At 53.2% G+C, this 17284-nt stretch overlaps 1 protein-coding gene across 7 annotated transcripts in view; it reads right to left on the reverse strand.

The window, feature by feature from the left end:
* Positions 1-17284, reverse strand: part of Syn3 (synapsin III) — a 278828-nt gene that overhangs the window by 248453 nt on the left and 13091 nt on the right. For 6 of the 7 annotated variants that reach the window (XM_010637618.2, XM_010637616.2, XM_033763883.1 and 3 more), the window contains one exon: positions 1549-2018. In XM_010637618.2, the coding sequence (XP_010635920.1) occupies positions 1549-1859 (311 nt within the window). In that variant the 5' untranslated portion in view covers positions 1860-2018. Of the gene's footprint in view, positions 1-228; positions 300-1548; positions 2019-17284 lie in introns of those variants that run through there. The other variant, XM_010637619.2, reaches the window with a different exon arrangement.

Raw genomic sequence — 17284 nt, forward strand, 5'->3', positions numbered from 1 at the left:
CGTGACTGTTCCCCATTCCCCGTGCTGCCGCCCAAACCACACGGACAGGACACAGACCCGAGCCCCACTTCCTCCCCGGAGCCGGCCAGGGAGAGCGGCCGCCGGCCCAGCAGCGGGCACCCACATCGCACAGGCAGGCTTCCCCGGCAGCTGTCCCGACAGCCGGGTGAGGTGGCACCGAAGGCCACTGCGCCTGCAGCAACGCGCACTTCCCTACTAAGTACTTACATGTGACAGCGGCACTGCAGAGATGCAGCAACTCGCAGAGGCCATGTTGCCACCATCGGGCAGCGACGGGACTTACGGCCAGAGAGCCCCTCTAGGCCGCCTCGCTTTGGGCCAGGGCGCCATAGCGCCTGACCCGCACCGGAAGTAACTTTCTTGACAATTGAGCAAGAGATAATACACCCGGCAGGGAACGTTCCAAGTCAAGGTCAAACGCTGGGTGAAGGAGAAGCAAGGGCTCAGGAGCCCGCAGCGGCCGGTAGGCGCACACACTGTCCCCATGGGGAGCACCTGGAACCAGCCGGTCCCCACCGCCCACACCCACGCATGCGCAGAGGCTGCAGGGCGTCCTGACCCGTGCCTGCGGATGCGCACTGCAGCAGAGGAGGGCAGGAGGCCTGGCCTGAGTCACACTTCCTGCACACAGGACGGTGAGGATGCAGCTCCAGTCCCCGGGAATGGAGGTGGGTGCACACAGGTGCTGGGGTAACACAGCGCCTGCACCCAGCTACTCTCCTTTGGGTGCCCAGCCCCGGGAGATACATGTGCAGCGGTGCCCCCGGGTCCACTCCACCCAGCCCTCCGCCCTGGCGGTGGCCGCGCCTGTGTGTGGGCTCAGGTCCTGACCTGCACACTCCGGGTCTGGCTAGATGGCAACCGCAGTCGTGACTTGGGGGTCACCAGCACCCCCACCCCAGGGCATCTCTGAGCTTCTGTCCTGATCTCGCACTCGCTGCTCCAGAACCACCTGCACAGTGACCCATGGAGAGCTGGACACGCCTGGCCTCTGCCCCAAGACCTCACCGTGAAGCAGCGCTGAGCAGGGCTGGAGTCACAGCATTGCCGCCCCTGGGGCCAGAGGACGAGCGGAGTCAGCCGGCTATAGTCCCCAGGGTCCCCGGCAGGACCTACCCCGGGGTCAGCCTCATTCAGGCAGGGGTACAGATGTGCTCACTTTGGCAGCACATATACTAAAACCGGCAGGTGTGGAGGCAGCTGAGGAAGAAAGAAGATTAGCGTGTCATTGTTGCCAGCTGTTTTGCTTCCTGTGTGTGCTCCTCCTGGTGGGCTCCATCAGGGCCTCATCAAACATCCGGTAACACCTGCAGCGGCCCGAGAACAGCACACAGCATGCTGTGATCCAGGCCATCACAGCCTCACCTTGCTTGGTCAGGCCTGGCTGCCCGAGAACTACCCACCCTCCTAGCCACCAGAACTACGGAGCAGCCTTCGGGCGAGAAGCTGTGACCTGCAACGGACAGATGCCCAGGCAGGGCCACTTCCTTCCCAGCCAGTGAGAAGCACGTGCGGCTTCCTGCTTACCAATCTGTGTGGGCGTCGTCGATCACCAACAGGACCCGGGGCCTCTGGACCATAGGTGTGGAGGGCATGGGGGGTTCCGTGGGCCCAGAGGGGGCCTGCGGGGAAGGCCTCATGGCGCTGGAGAAGGAGCTGAAGAGGCTGGATCCTGGTGAGGAGAAGGAGGCGGCCAGGGGCTGTGGGTGCCTCCTCTCGGTGGCCGGGGACGCGGGGGAGCTGGTGGAGCTCTCAGGGCGCTGCAGGTCTGGCATGTAGCCATTGGGCAAGTTGGCCACGAAGCTGCTGTCGGAGAGGCGTCGCCGGAGGAAGTTCATGGCTGTGGATGCCTGAGGATGGATGGCACGTGCCGCCTTGGACTTGTCTAGGTGATGCTGGGAAATGGCTGCCAGGCAGCAGAAGGGACGGGGCTGCGGGCCAGGCCGAGAGCCGGGGACTGTGCGCACAGTGGGCAGGCTTCAGCAGAATTCTCTCACCTGTTGGAAACAAGCCAAGAGCACATTAGTGTGAGCACCTCCTGCCTGTCAGGGCACACAGAGCACTTCCGGCTCCCAGCCACCGTAGTGTAAACTTGGACCTCCTTTTGGAAGGGAGTTTGGCAATGTGTCTTAAAAGCTTACCCTTTTAACCTAAAATTTCCATTTTCTGGAGTTCTAACCTGAGGAAAGAATTTTGGTTACAGGAAAAAGCCTCAAGCATAAGCGTGTTGATCACAGCAGTATTTACATGAGCAAAATCCTGCAAAGTAGCTCAGCATTCAACCACAGGATGGCGGATAAATAAACCATGGCCTGGCCACTCAATGAAGCCTTTGTGGCTATTTAAAAAAGAGTACCAAAGAAGGGTTTTTACTAACAGAGAGATTTTTCATGTTGTGATGTTAAAAAACAAACGCGATGCTACAAAATCATAGGTAGGAATGGCTTCAACTTGCAAACACTGAAATAACTTTGGAAATAAATCTAAATGCTGGCCGTGATTTCCATGCTGCTAGTGGATCACGTGCCCTTCTCCACAGCTTTCTTCCCAGTGGGGTGCATGTGGACACAATTGGATCATGCTCCCCAAGGCCCATGCCGAGGGTCTGACCCACAGCAATGGACCTGCAGTCCAGACTTTGGGGCGACAGGTTAGGTGGGTCCCGAGGACGGGCATCGCCGTGGGAGTGGAGCTCTGAGAAGAGGAGACACCGGAGAGCCCGTCCTCCCCGCACCACGTGGGTGTGGGCCCAGGGGATGACCCTGGCTGGACCCCACCAGCTGGGCGCTCTGGTCTCCGGCCTGCGCCTGCAGAACCGTGGGAAAGGAGCCATCTGTTGTAGACTCTTCATCACGGCAGCTGGGCTAACACAACATTACTGCTTTTCTGAACAGGGAAAAGTGCGTTTTGAAAAGACTCAGACTGTTTCAGATCACAATATCCCATTGAGAATGAAAATTATTTAAACCATAGAATTAGATCTCATTTTGTCTAGATTATTTTGTATTTTCACTGCAGTAAAATTTACTTAAGAGTGAAATGCAGTTCACAACTGTCCCGCTCTGAGTTCTGTTGCAGATTTAGCCTAACCCCCACTTCAGAAAGTTCTTTTGCGCCCCCTTCTGGTCATTCCACCCCCCATAGGAAAACAATTCTGAAGCCGGACACCATATATGAATTTTACCTGCTCTTGAACGCCAGGTAAATTAATCAGGTTATTCATTTGTTGATGCCTTCATTCCATCAACATAAACATTTTGGGAGTCACACATGGTACATTATCAATAGTCATTCTTTTTATTCTGTTCCGTTTTTTTGAGAAAGGGTCTCAGTTTGTAGTTTAAACTCATCTTGAACTCACAATGTAGCTCAGGCTGGCCTTGAACTCATGGCGACCCTCCTGCCTCAGCCTCCTAAGTGCTGGGTTTACAGGCATGTGCCACCTCCCCTGGCTAGTCCTTCTATTTATTAATCAGAATAGCACTGATGGATGAACATAAAATGCTGTGGAGGTCTCTTGTTCACTGGCATCTGGATGCTTCTGGGTGTAGAATGTCGCTGTCAGAATGGCTATGAGATGTTTTGCCGAAGTATTCTTGTGGCGACAGATGGGTGGATGGGCCGGTGGATGAACAGATCCACCCTTGCTTTGGGAGACACCTAAGTGTGAGCTGCAAGACCCTGGATTAAGGTGCCATTGGCCCAACCGGCAGCAGCTGGGAAGGCTCCCTAGTGTTGTGCACACTGCATGAGGGCTCCTCACCAGCACGGCTGCCATCTCTCTCCTTGGACATTCCTGTCAGGGGACAGTGGCGTCATGCTGGCTGTGTCTTACATCTGTTTTTGCGGGCACTGGAGGAGCCTGGCCATGAAGGCGTCTTTCTTGCCTCTGGCCCGGTTTTAAAAGTTTACCCTCTTATTGCTGACGCGTAGGAGTGCTTTGCACATTCTGGACACAAAGCCTTTGAAAGGCGCATGTGCTATAGGCATTTTCTTCCAGTCCGCTCTTGCTGCTGCATTCCCGTTGTGAGCAGAGTTTAAAAGAATAACTCTTTAAAAAGTAAATTGTTTACCTGAGATAAAAGCATTCCAGAAAGAAAAACAATTATACTATAGGATGAGGTCATACCTCCATATTTTGGACATTAGGAATATTTTAAATACACTTTCCTATGTATAGCTATGCACACATTTACAGGTATTTATATATACACATAAAAATGTGCCACGTATCTCGGCAGGTGTTTTGATAAGCAGATACTTTTAATTTTGTGAAAATCAAGTTTTCCAATTTTAATTTATGATTAATATTTCAGTGTCTATTGTTAAAAAGTCTTGGCCAGCTCGCCAAGTGCTGGTCATGTAGTCTCCGGCCGCTTTCTGTTTCAGTCCTTCTGCTGAGCCTGTTGCCACGGGCACCCTGGGTCCCTGAGTCGTGTGTGGTGGGGTGTGAGGTCCATGCTTCCCCCCCGGGCACCCAGGACGCAGCGCCTTCTATGGAAACACTGTCCTGCGGCTGCCCTGCTCTTGGGGCTCTCTTGACAGCAACGCGCGCCGAAGTGTGTGCCTGTCTCCTGTGCTCACACCGGCGTGGAACTGTGGCTACACAGCAAGTCTTAAGTATCCGTGAAGTTGAGTCCTCCGAGGTAGGTGATTGCCCTTCTCCAGGCTGTCTTGGGTATCTTCATCCCATTTTCACATGCACTGAAAACTCTGCCTGTACACAGAGGTCTGCGGGGCACCCTGAGGACTGCACAGAAGCCACAGCCACAGCGGAACTGATCTCGGCAAAGTGGCAGAGTTCTTCACTCATTGAGCTTTCTTTAATGTTCTCCAGAAGCGTTTTATGATTCTCAGTACACAGGTCTCGCACACATCGTGTTCAGTTTGTTCCTAACAATTTCTTTTGGTTTTCTGGAGGAGGGAAGATTTTAAAATGACACTTCTCAAACTTCCACGGTGCATTCGTTTGCTGCTAGCGTAGAATTACATGGGTAATTACCAACACGCTACGGAAGTACAAATATTGTTTCCACTAGCTGTTTACAGGGTCCTTCCGATTTTGTACTGAAGCAATCACCTCGTCTCCCAGTGCAGGTATCTTCAGTTCTTTCTTTGAGAGCTTAATGCTTTCACTCTGTTCACCACGCTTATTCCGCTCAGCCAGAACCTCCAGGAATGAACAGAAACGATGAAAACAGACGCCTTGACTGTGGCCAGTCTCAGGAGGAAAACATTCTACACCTGCCCATTACCATGGTGCCAACCGGGGCCATTGGCGTAGTCACCTTGTCACTTGGAGGCAGCTCCCCTGTGTTCCTTATTGGCTGTGCGTTTCCTCAAGAATGGGTACGGACTTGCCAGGGAATTGTCTAAATCTACTGTGAGGATTATGCATTTTTTAAAAAGGCATTGACTAGCTGAAAGCAGTCAATTACATTTATTGATTTTGAACATTTAAACCCAATTTCTATTCCTAGATAAACCCCACTTGCTCACAGTGAATCTTTTTATGCATTGGTGGATTCAGTCTGACAATGTTTTGCTGAGGATTCTACGTCTCGGTTTATGACACAAAACACTGACCTGTAATTTGCTTTGTTGGCAACGTTTCTGTGAGGTTTGGATACCAAGGGACTGGCAACTTCACAAAATACACCGAGAGGTGTTTCTTCCTTTTCTATTTTCTGAAAGAATTTGGCAGTATTGGTATGTTTTTTCTAAAATTGTTGGCAGAATTCGAATCAAGCCATTGGGGTGAATTTTCGTTGTGAGCACGTTGCTGCGCTGTGCTGTGTTGTGGTACTAGACATAGAGACCAAGGCCTCAGCTATGCTAGGCAAGTGCAGCACCACTGAGCTTCATCCTCAGTGGGAAGCTTTTAATAATGAATGTATCTCTTTTTAAATGCAGCTGCTGTGTCATTTAATCTCGGTTTTGGCAGTATGTGATTAAAAGCAATTTGCCCACTTCATTTTCGTTATGAAATTTATTGACATAAAGTTGTTCATAGTATTTATCTTCTGCAGGATCTTCAGGATTCCCTTAATATTCCTGATAGTGGTAATCTGCCTTTTCTCGCTTTCTGGTTGATTGGCATTGCTAAAAATGTGTTCATTTTATTAATTTCTTAAAAGAATTAACTTGCAGTCTTTTTCAACCTCCACTGTTTGACTTCTATCTAATTTAGTTCTGTTCTTTATTACCTCCTTCCTTCCCTTTTTGCTGTAAGACTAATTTGCTCTTCTTTCTAGAATCCTAAGATGGAAACAGATCATTAAACAACTTCTTTTAAGCATTTGAAGCAGTGTTCTTTCTGCACCCTAGGAATTTAGTACATATATTCCTATCCTTCAACTCCAAAGTATTCTCAATTTCCCTTATTTTTGTTTTCTCACTATGTAGTCCAGGCTGGTCTTGAACTCATTATTGTAGCCCAGGCTCCTCCTAGCAATCCTTCTGCCTCAGCCTCCTAAGTACTGGGATTATAAACGTGTGCCATCACCCTCAACTTCCTTATGATATTTTTTATCTGTGTGTTATTTAACATGTATTTGTCAAATTTTGGTGCTCTTTTAAGTACTTTCTTGTTATTGTTTTTTACATAATTTATTTGTGATTGGTGAACACTAGGTTTTAACCCTGTCTTAGTCACTTCCTTGTCACTGGGACACAATATCCTACACACACCCCTTAAAGGAGGACAACTTTCCTTTGGCTCACAGTTAGAGGACTCAGTTCTCAATTGGCTCTGATGCAGGAAGGGCACAAACCGAGGGCCTGGCATAGGAAAGCTACTCATCTCATGGTGGCCAGGAAGCAAAGAGAAAGGACGGGCTGGGGAGGGAGATGAATCCTTCCAGGCCACACCCAGTGACCGCCTCTTCGACCCAGGCCCTACCTCCTAGCCACATTGAGCTACAGGGCCCCCATGATCACGCACGCACCTCCTCAAAGCCCCACTTCTGAACACACGAGGCCTCTGGGGACACTCTGGTTCTCACTCGTACCAAAGCCTCTGGCATTCATCGAGACTAATTCTATGGTTCAGTGTGGTCTGATGAATGCTCCCTATGCACCCGGCAAGTGTACACAGTGGAATGGAGGTACTGTGCGTGGAGATCAGACCGTGCAAAGGCCACTTTCCAGAGAGACTTATAAGCAGCAGCTCATGGGAGACCAACAAATTCCTGCATAAATGAAGAGCAGAAGTGGGCAGAGAGAGGGGTGACTGCAGTTGGTTTCAACAGAGGTCAAAAGGGATCTCACTGGGCACTCAAGGAGCTGGCATCTCTCCCAGTTTCTCCTCCTCTAGTCTCTGCAGAGTGCACTGTGCCCGGGAACTGTCACCCGTAGGAGGAGGGACTGATTGCCACTTTGGCTTGGCTCTGGTTGCCCTGTGTGTGGGGACTGTGGAGTGCTTTCACCTCCCCTAGCAGGTGTGGCTCCCGTCTGTCAAGGGCCAAGGCCCCTCCACATTCTATCCACTTTTAGTTTCTCTCTGGGAACATCAGAGATCCTTTTAGATATTTTATGATTATCAAAGTTTATAGTGATCATTTTTGTAAAAGCTTGTCCAACAGAAGCGAATGGTCACTACTGGAACTGTGCCTCTTCCATGTTCAGAATACTGGGTGGAAAAGTTAAAGACAGATTAAGAGTTGAAGGGCCTTGGAGTTTACTCAACAACCCCTTCTTTGGGAGCCCTCGCCAACCTCACGCTGGCAGGAATCTCCCTACTTTGAGAATCACCTGTTTTAACCTTTTCTTCGACTCCAGTGGTGGTCAGGACTCCTCCTGAGACCTCCCCAACACAGGCCCCCAGTGCTGGTCAGTCTTCCCAGAAGAAGCCAATAATGAACAAGGGCACAAACTCTCTGGCTTGGGCCCGGTGTTATTAAGAAACACATAGGCCGCTGTCACAGGGAGCAGTGGGGGCAGGGCTCTTCAGACGGCACAGTCAGGGAAGCCCTCTCTGCCGAGCTGACCTGTTAAAACTTTAAGTTGTAATTGACAGATAATCATCCCATATATTTATGGAGTACAGTGTGATATTTTGATATATGTTTGCATTGTGACATGATTAAATCAAGCAAATTAATAAATCTTTATACTCCGTACTATTTTTGGTGCCGAGACCATTTGAAATCTACTCTATTAACAACTTTGAAATATACAATGCACTCTTATTTAATATGGTGACCATGTTCTGTGCAGTGGCTAAGCTCATTCCTCCCGCTGCACTGAAACTCAGGACCTTTCGCTCATATCCCCTTTTCCCACCCCAACCCTTTCCTGTGTCTTGTAACCACCAGCTGGTCTCCACTTCTCTGAGTCTTTAGACTCCGCGTATAAATAAAACCATGCAGCATTTATTGGTGTCTGGCTCACTTCCCTTAATGCAATGTCCTCCGTGTTCACTGATACTGCTGAAAATGAAGGAATGTCCTTCTTTTAATTTTTTGGAGGGTACCGGGGATTGAGCTTGGGCCCTTGTGCTTGCAAGGCAGGAGCCGGAACCACTGAGCTAACTCCCCAGCCCCAGAATTTCCTTCTTTTAAAGGCCCCCAGTGTTCTGCCATGCACACCTACCACATTCTCTTTACTTGTGTGTCCCACGACGAGCCCTAGGCTGACTTCTGGTCTTGGTCATTGTGAATAATGCTGAAATGAACTGGGGGCGTAGAGGTCTCCCTGCACAGGGATTGAAATTCCCGTGGCTGCGTAGAAGTGGGACTGCTGGATCACACAGTAACCATATTTCATTTTTCAAGGGTCCTGCTTCCGTGCTGTTTTCCACTGCGGTTGTATAATTTACATTCCTACCTACAGCAAACAAAAGTTCCCTTTCCTCACGCCTTTGCTAATATTTATCTCTCTTTGGTAACAGCCATTCTAACGGGTGTGAGGTGCTGCCTCATTGTTCTCATCTGAGTTCCCGTAGGGAGTGATAAGCATTTCTTCAGGCTTCTGCTGGCCACACATAGGCCTTCTTTTGCGAACAGGTATTCATGGACTTTGCCCATTTTTGATTAAGTTATTTGTTTTCTTGCTGTTAAATTTTGGGGTATAGCTTATCAGATGTGTGGTGTAAATACTTTCTCCCAATCCGTGAGCAATCTCTTCACCCTATTATTCCTCCTTTTTTTTTTTTTTGGTACCGGGGATTGAACTCGGGCCCTTGCGCTTGCAAGGCAGGGGTCAGAACCACTGAGCTAAATCCCCGGCCCTATCACTTTCTTTGATGTGCAGAAGCTTTTCAGTTTGATACAATCCCAGCTATCTTTGTTTTTGTTGCCTGTGTTATGGGCCTTGCCTGTTTGTTTTCTTATTTGTTTATTTGTTTTTTCCTTTCTAATAGTTTTATACTTTCAGGTCTTACATTTAAGCTTTTGTCCATTTTGAGAGGATTTTTATACATCGTGTGAGGTAAGGATCCAATTTCATTCTTCTGTCTGTAGATATACAATTTCCCCAGTATGTGTCACTGAATAAACTGCCTTTTCTCCATTCTAGGTTGCTGACAACTTTGTCAGAGACCATCTGACTGTAGTCCAGAGTTTACTTCCCAGTCTGTCCTATTCCACTTGTCAGTGTGTCTGTTTTTCTATCAGTATTGTGCTATTTTTGTTTTTATTACTTTGTTATAGATTTTTAAATCAGGTAGTGCGATGTATCCAGCTTTGTTCTTTTTGTTCAAGATTTCTCTGGACATTCTAAATTTTAGGATTTTTTGCTATTTTGATGAAAAATGATATTGGAATTTTATTAAAAATTATGTTGACTTGTACATCACTTTGGGTGTTGTAAACATTTTAATAATATTAATTTTTTCGATCCACAAGTGTAGGTGGTCGTTCCATTTATTTGTGTCACATACAATTTTTTTTAAATCAACCTTTTATAGTTTTAGGTACACAGATCTTCACCTTGGTTTAATTAACTTTTAAGTGCTTTAATGCTATTGTGGATAAGATTGATTTTTAAATTTCATTTTAAGATATCTTGTTGTTAATACAGAGAAGCAGTACTGATTTTTGTGGGCTCATATTTTATCCTTACAACTTCGCCAAGCATTAAATCAGTTCTAACAGCAGTTCCTTTGGAGTATTTTGCTTTCTACAGATAAGATCAGGTCCTCAGCAAACAAAAACAGATTCACTTGCTCCAGGAAGAACAAGCTGAGGCGGGAAGGACAGGAGGAAGAGACCAACAGGGGCCAAGTCCCGAGGTGGGACAGAGCGGGCAGAGCTGCCGAGCAGGAGGCAGCCTGGCTGCACCGGGCAGAGAGGTTTCTGAGGCCAGATGTCTGGAGAGGCAGAGTGGGGCTGGATCGTGGAAGGCCGCGTTCAGAATATTTTGGTTTCAGTCCAATTCCAGAAGTGCACCGTTGGAGGGTTGCAGGGAAGAGAGAGGTGTGACTTAACCCACCTGGCTGCGGAATGGGAAACAGACCAGACAGGCGCAGCGGCCCCGACCCCACAAGGTTTCATTCGTGGCCTCAGTTACCCACTGCCGACTGCAGATGAGAGAGATCAGCTGAGAAGTTCCTGGGATGAGCACTGTGAGCAGCCTCTGCTCACTGCTCTGGGCAGGGGGCCGAAACCGCACCCTGCCCTGTGCCCCTGTAGGACCTGGACCTCCGCACCCACGCGCTGCCTGCCCGCAAGCTCCCTGGGGCCACCTTGTTTCCAGTCACTCGTCACAGTGTCAGGTAACTGCCATTCCGGAGGGCATGGGCAGCGACACTGGCGGGGCACCCACGCCAGAGGGGAGCCACACGTGTGTCCTCTGGAAGAAACCCCACTTACATGGTCTTATTACAGCATGTTTCTAGAACGGCTGTCTCTTTACCAGCTACGGTTGCGCACCTCTTCCTGTCCCTAATGTACAATTACACTCTACCGTGTGTACAGGGAGGCCAGCACAGACAGGGTCCGGTGCCCCCTGGGCTTCAGACGTCCCCGAGACGTATGTTCCCTGAGACAGAGGAGGACCTCACGCCAAGTGGCCACATGAGCACAGAAGGAAGCTGGGCGGTGTGGCACACAGGGTCTCGCCTAAGCCATCACTTCCTGCATCTCTGGGACCCTGCGCCTCAGCCTGGTTCTGAGACGAGGTGCCACGGAGCCAGGCACGGCCCGCACTGTCCACCATCGCCCACTAGAGGGCAGGAATGGCCACCGGAGCCAGGAGACCTCAACCCAACACTGTGCTTCTCAGAGGCCACAGCAGGGAGACTAGAGCAGGGTGAGAGAAGGATAATGCACAAGTCAGGCTTGTGGGGAAACGAGAAGACAGCAGGAAGTGCAAACTGCAGGGCTGCGGTTTTACCTCGGAGTGGGCTGAGCTCCGTAAGAACTGGAGCCGGCATGGAGCCGTCGGCTCTGTGGGCCATGATGAGCAAGGCACGGCCTGCATGGGAGAGGAGATGCGCTGCTGGCGCCCGGGGCCTCCCAGCGAGGGTGTGCCGAGTCCTGGGGCTGGGACCCACACCACACGGCAGCGCTCTGGGCCACAGACCTGAGTCTCACACCAGCTTCCCCTGCCCCTTAGGGGCTTCAGCCTGTGGTCACCAGGGCCTGTCAGTCCTGCCTCTCCTACTGCCTGGGATGTGGACCTTTCCTCTTCCTCCTTACAGCCACAGTTGGTTCCCGGGCTGCTGAAACTCTCTCCTTTGCCCAGAGCAGCTATCACCTCCCTCCTGCCTCAGCCTTTCCGTGGATTTCCCGCTGTGGCCAGGTGAGAGTTTCCTGAACCGCAGCCTGGCCATCTGGAGCCCTCGCAGGGAAGGGCTTCGTGGTCTGGTCACTGCCTCGTTGTCCTCCCTGTCACCTGCAAGCTGGGACCCTTGCAGTGAGCTGTGCGCTTCCAGAGATCTTCTCTCTCACACGCCCTTCCCTCTGCCTGCCCAGCACCCAGGAGCCAAGGAACCCAGGAGATGACCGCACAGCCCCACAGGCACACAGACGATGTGCCAAGCCCACATCTGCCACTTATGAATGCCACGGCGCTGAGATTTTCACACTCTGTGCCTTGGTTTCCTCATCTGTCAAAGAGGGATCAAAGACAGCAGCTCTCTGCAAGCAGATGTGAGCCCTGCATGGGAGCGGGACTAAGGTGGAGCCCCAGGCTCCTCCGCGCTACCCTCTGTCATCACCACGGCTTCCTCCTCTTCAGTGACACCAGGCTGTCGGGAAGCACAAAGCAAGAACACACGAGATGCTTTCAAAGCAACGAATGATACTAATGGCGATAAAGCAACATCACAGCCACAGTGGCCTCTCTGTGCCCTCTCCATGCCAGGATGCAGAATTACTGGTCTGGCTTTATTGCCGCTCAGAGTCATGAATTAGCGCACAGAGTCTGCAGTGACTGGTGAGTGCACACCATGGAGATATCCCACTCCACACCAGAATGGTTTCCCCAGGGGCCCGGCCACGGAAACACGCCTGCACCTGCAGCCAACGCCCAGGAAATCTGAGGTCAGAATCTGGACCCTGTCTCTCTCTGGTCCTTCTTCCCTTCTGGCCTCTCCTTGCACCTGTGCCAAAGATCAGGCCCCTTGGCATGACCTAGTCATTGGATGGCAAACTTGGAGAAGCCTCGGATGTGGGATGCAGGGATCCCGGCATAGACGCCATCCTCCTATTTGGTCTTCAGGACCTGGAGGCTGAGCACAAAGATGGCAGCGCAGGCACCATGTCATGTGAAGAGGGGACTTTGTAAAGTTTTGGTCATGCAGAAGGTCTGAGGACCCCTTCTTCACCTACGAGAACCCAGGCCTTTGTCAAAGAGACCCTTGCAAACACGCCTGCTCCCGAGTCCCGGCTGGGCCACCATGGCTAACAGCTGGACAGAGGCAGTGAGGCCCTGGGCCACACTCCCTGGGTTTCAATCCCGGCTCTGCTATTTTCTACCCACAAAGGCTCAGAAAAGTTACTCAATGTCCTTGGGCCTCAGTCTCCTCATTCATAAGATGGAGAAGGGGTTCTTGTGAGAATAAAGTGACCATGTTTGCTGAGCTCTGCAGCAGCACTGGGCAGTGAGCGCCTGTTGTCCATGGTGCCATGGTTCTGGCTGTGCGGCCCCCAAGCTGGGAGGTGGCCTTCCTGTGGTCTGCAGTCTGCAGGGCACCGCAATGGGCCACGGTGCTTCTGGGAGCATCCGTGGGGTGGATCTGGCTCTGAGAGCCAGCTCTGCACCTGAGGCCGGGAGCACCAGGCCCTGGCTCCCATCTGCAGAGCAGGTCTCATGCTGCACCAGCTGTGCGTGAGTCTTTGAGGAGCCCAGAGCAGAGTGCACTAAGCTGCCACAAAAGACGTGTCTGTTTCCACACCAAGGTGGAGTGAGGCAGACTCCAGAGTGCAGTGTCCCACGCTCGCGTGACCGCCAGCCACACGCGGAAACACTGCTTTTTAGTTTCCAAACGCTCTGCAGAGGTCAGTGGCAGAGCCCACGGGCTGGCATCCGGGTCTCCATGAGGGATGATGATCCTCGAGCCCAGCACACGTCTCGGGAAATAAATCCGGAAAAGCCCGAGCGCCCTGCTCACGGCTGCCCCTCTGCCTGGCACCTCCCTCGCCTCCCCCACTCCAGTAAGAGGTCCGATGCCAGCTCTCGGCAGTGCCGCTGGCCATGCCGGATCCGTCGTGCCTACTGCCCTTGTCCCTCTGCCCACAGCCTGCGCCACCTCCATAAACTGTGACTTAGCTCTGTGCTTACGACCATTTTCTGCCCCCAAAAGCACAGTTCCCAGAGCGGGACTGCGGCCCGATCCATTCTGGTTGCGTCCTCCAGGCACCTACAGTGCTGCTCAGTGCTCAGTGAGGCACTGGGGCTACTTGTGGAGTGAACCTGGGGCCAACAACAGGCACGAAACTCGCTGCCTACACGGAAGTGAAGCCTGAACTGCTGCTCTGCAGCTGGCAGGTGCCCATGCGACACCACATAAAGGCCGCTGGGCAGCACTGTGCTCAGAAGGACGGGCCCTTCTCTAGGTGAGCTCACGGACGCTCGCGCGCAGCTCCACTTCTGCTCCACGAGTGGCAAGGTCCTGCCCCATCAGGAACCGGGGTCCGGCAGAAAGTCTGGAACTCCATGGGGACAGCACGGCTTGGGCTTCACAGTGCACCAATGAGCAGGGACAGGCAGGGAGTCCCAGGCTTGGCTAGGGCTGCACCCTGTGCCCCTGAGGTTGCAGAGCTCACAGATGCTGAAAGGAAACAAGGTCGACCTGCTCCCGGGAGGGCGCGGCTCTGTTCCCACCCGAGGTCCTGTGGGCCTTTCGAACACAGAGCTCCTCCCAGTCACTGGGGCACAACGCGCTGCTGTCTCAGAGGAGCCGAGCGCCCCTGGCGGCCCGGGTCTTCCTCGAGGAGGAAGCTGAGTGTCCAGACATGGAGGACCTGGGCTGCGCCCTGTGGGAGAAGGCCTGGGTGTCGGGAGGCCGGGGAGGCTGTGGCAGGGACAGGAGACGCAGACGCTGACATTTAGCGAATCAAGGCATCGGTGTGCCCGGGACCACAGGGCGCCTACGCCTGAACTATCAGCAAATAAGCACAGGGCTCCTCTCCTCGGCAGCACTCCGGACGGCCTGACTGGGTCTCATCACCGTGCCAGCTCACCTGGGGCATGTGCAGGGTGCCCTCTGTGACCGCTGCCCCAGGCCCCCCCGAATCTCAGGGCTCAGACTTGGGAAGCCTCAGGCCTAGTCTGGTCCATTTCACAACCTCATCTCTGGGCTTTGTCACTCCAGGCTGGGCACAAAGCGGTGACCCCTTGGCAGCCACCTAGGAGCCCTGCCCCTCCCATGGCCCCTCCCATGGGGTCTTTACGCAGGCAGCCACTGCAGCTCACAGCTCCTCTCCAAGTCATCACTCGAGTCATCAGTGTGGCCTCCGCCCTGCACCCCCAGGCAGGAGGGGCAGCCCTGCTCCTGCAGACCCTGGGCCTCTCCCCTCACAGACAGGCTGGGCTGTGGGCTGCTCTGACCCACACCCAGATGCCTGAGCAATGCAGGGCTCCAGGCTCCATTCCCAGAGGCTCTGTCCCTCTGTGCTGGGAAAAAACCTGGACTTTGTGTGTTCATGGGCACTGGAAAGGGTCTCGACCCTGGACCAGGCCACTGGTGTCCTGCTGTGCACACAGTGCTCCATAATGCAGTCTCCTCAGGGACCTCCTGTACCCAGGGCTTCGGGAGGACAGAGCGAGGTACAGAGAGGGAGGCTTAGAGCCTTTGTGCTAAAGTTTTTTCCCCCGGTACTGGGAATCAAATTAAGGACCTTGTGCTTGCGAGGCAGGAATGATACTCTTGAGCTAAATACCTGGCCATGTGTGAATAATGACCTCCCTCTCTCTCTCTGTACTGAGGATTAAACCCAGGGGCTCACAGAAGCAGGCCAGGTGCTCTACCCCTGAGCTATGTCCCCAGCATCTTCTTCCTCTTTTGAGACAAGGTCAGTTGCCCAGGCTGGCCTCAAACTTGTGATTCTCCTGCCTCAGCTTCCTGAGCAGCTGATAATACAGGCATGCACAATCACATCCAGATTCTAAATCTCTTTTAGTGTTGTGTTAGCATTCCCTGTTAGGCTTTAGCAGGAATGGCGTTATTTCCTATGAGATCCACAGGGAATGGCATTATTTTCTGTTAAGACTCCAGTGGGAATGGTGCTATTTTCTGTTAGGGTTCAGCAGGAATAGTGGAGCCCTCTATTCCCAGGGCCTCGCCCAGGAGCAGTCCCTCAGGGACTATGTGGTGGGCACAGGGCACAACCTACTGGGGATCCTGAGACCCTGGGATGTGGCCAGCTCTGCTCCAGCGAGGTGAGCCCTGGGAGGGGTCCCTGCTCTGTGAGGGAGCGCTGTGGCTGGGACACCACCAAAACTCTTGGCAAAGCAGCAGCACCGTGGGTGGAGGACTTAGCCCCTGTAAGAGCTGGCAGTGATGAGCTCAGCTGCCTGCGAGCCTCGTCCCTTCTGCATGCGCCTGGCTGCTGCCATCCCACCGGCTTCCGCCACACGGGTGTCACCGCGCTGCTGTCCATGATGCAGCACAGGACCCTCTCAGGCACAGCTACTTCCAGATCGAGAGCCAACCGAGTCCTCTTTCTCTGTAATTCACCAATCTCGGCCACTCTGTTACAGCAAAAGAAAGTGGAGCAACACAAGCAGACCAGGCACTGCCGAGAGCTGACTCCTGACGGGTCACGCAGTCGGGGGCAGAGCCCGGGGCCTCCTGGTCTTCAGCTTCTCCTGCCTCGCCGCAGCCATCATAGTCAAAACACAGGGCCGGCCCCAGTGCCTCCTCGCTCTCTCCCACTGCCCAGCTTCGTCAGGTCGCACTTCTCTGCCAATGCCCACGGCCAGCTCCTGGTCCAGCACAGACTGCCAACGGCACCGCTCACTGTCCCCAGGCAGCCCGGGGGACGTGCTGCCTTCACCACTTTACCAGGAAGCCCGAGGTCAGGGACGCGCGGCCCGCAGAAGGCCGGCAGAGTCAAGCTCCCCAGGACCACGCTCGTGCCCCACCGGGACTGCACCCTCCGCTGCGCTCGGTGCCACTGGATGATGGGCACGGTGTAAGTGACCATTGTGGGTGGCACCCTTTGCCTGGGAGAATCTGAGTCCAGGCAGCAGCTCAGCAAACTCCAGGCAAGCAGGCTCCGTGTGGCGGTGCAGACAGTGTGCGTGCAACACCGACTCCCGGCCACTCCAGCCGTGGCAGCGACTGCCGTCTGCACACTGCTTCCTAGCTGCGGGGTGCAGCCCACCCTTCGTGACAGCGGGAGGGGCCGGGACAGCCACCTTGGCCTGGGCCTGTTTTGAGCAGCAGACAGAGAAAGCAGACGAGGGAAATCTCCCGGTCCCTCCTCCATCTGCCCAGAGCAGGGCGTCCACTCGCGAAGGCGCCCCTCCCTGCAGCAGGGAGACCACACAACCAGCCCTTCACAGCCCCATGCCACACACTCGCCTCCCTGCGGACCAGTCCTTCCTCACGCTTCTCGGGGCCTTCACCCTTCCTCTGCGAGGACACTACAAAGCCCAGGTCGCTGTCGCCCTGGCACTCATCTCCGCACACAGATGCTCTGACTCGGGACAGGGTGACCCCCGAGAACCCACGGCGGGTTGAAAGTGCCACAGTGCCTGGGTCCCAGGCCGTCCGGGGGCTGCGGGGCACTGCCACACTCTGTCCCGAGGGACAGTGCTGTCACCAGCCTGGGAGAAGATCACAATGCAAACTCCAAGTCCAGGTTCTGCCGCA

This window comes from Fukomys damarensis, unplaced genomic scaffold, assembly GCF_012274545.1.
Source record: "Fukomys damarensis isolate Sample0158 unplaced genomic scaffold, DMR_v1.0_HiC HiC_scaffold_15, whole genome shotgun sequence".
In the NCBI taxonomy this organism is placed as follows: domain Eukaryota; kingdom Metazoa; phylum Chordata; class Mammalia; order Rodentia; family Bathyergidae; genus Fukomys; species Fukomys damarensis.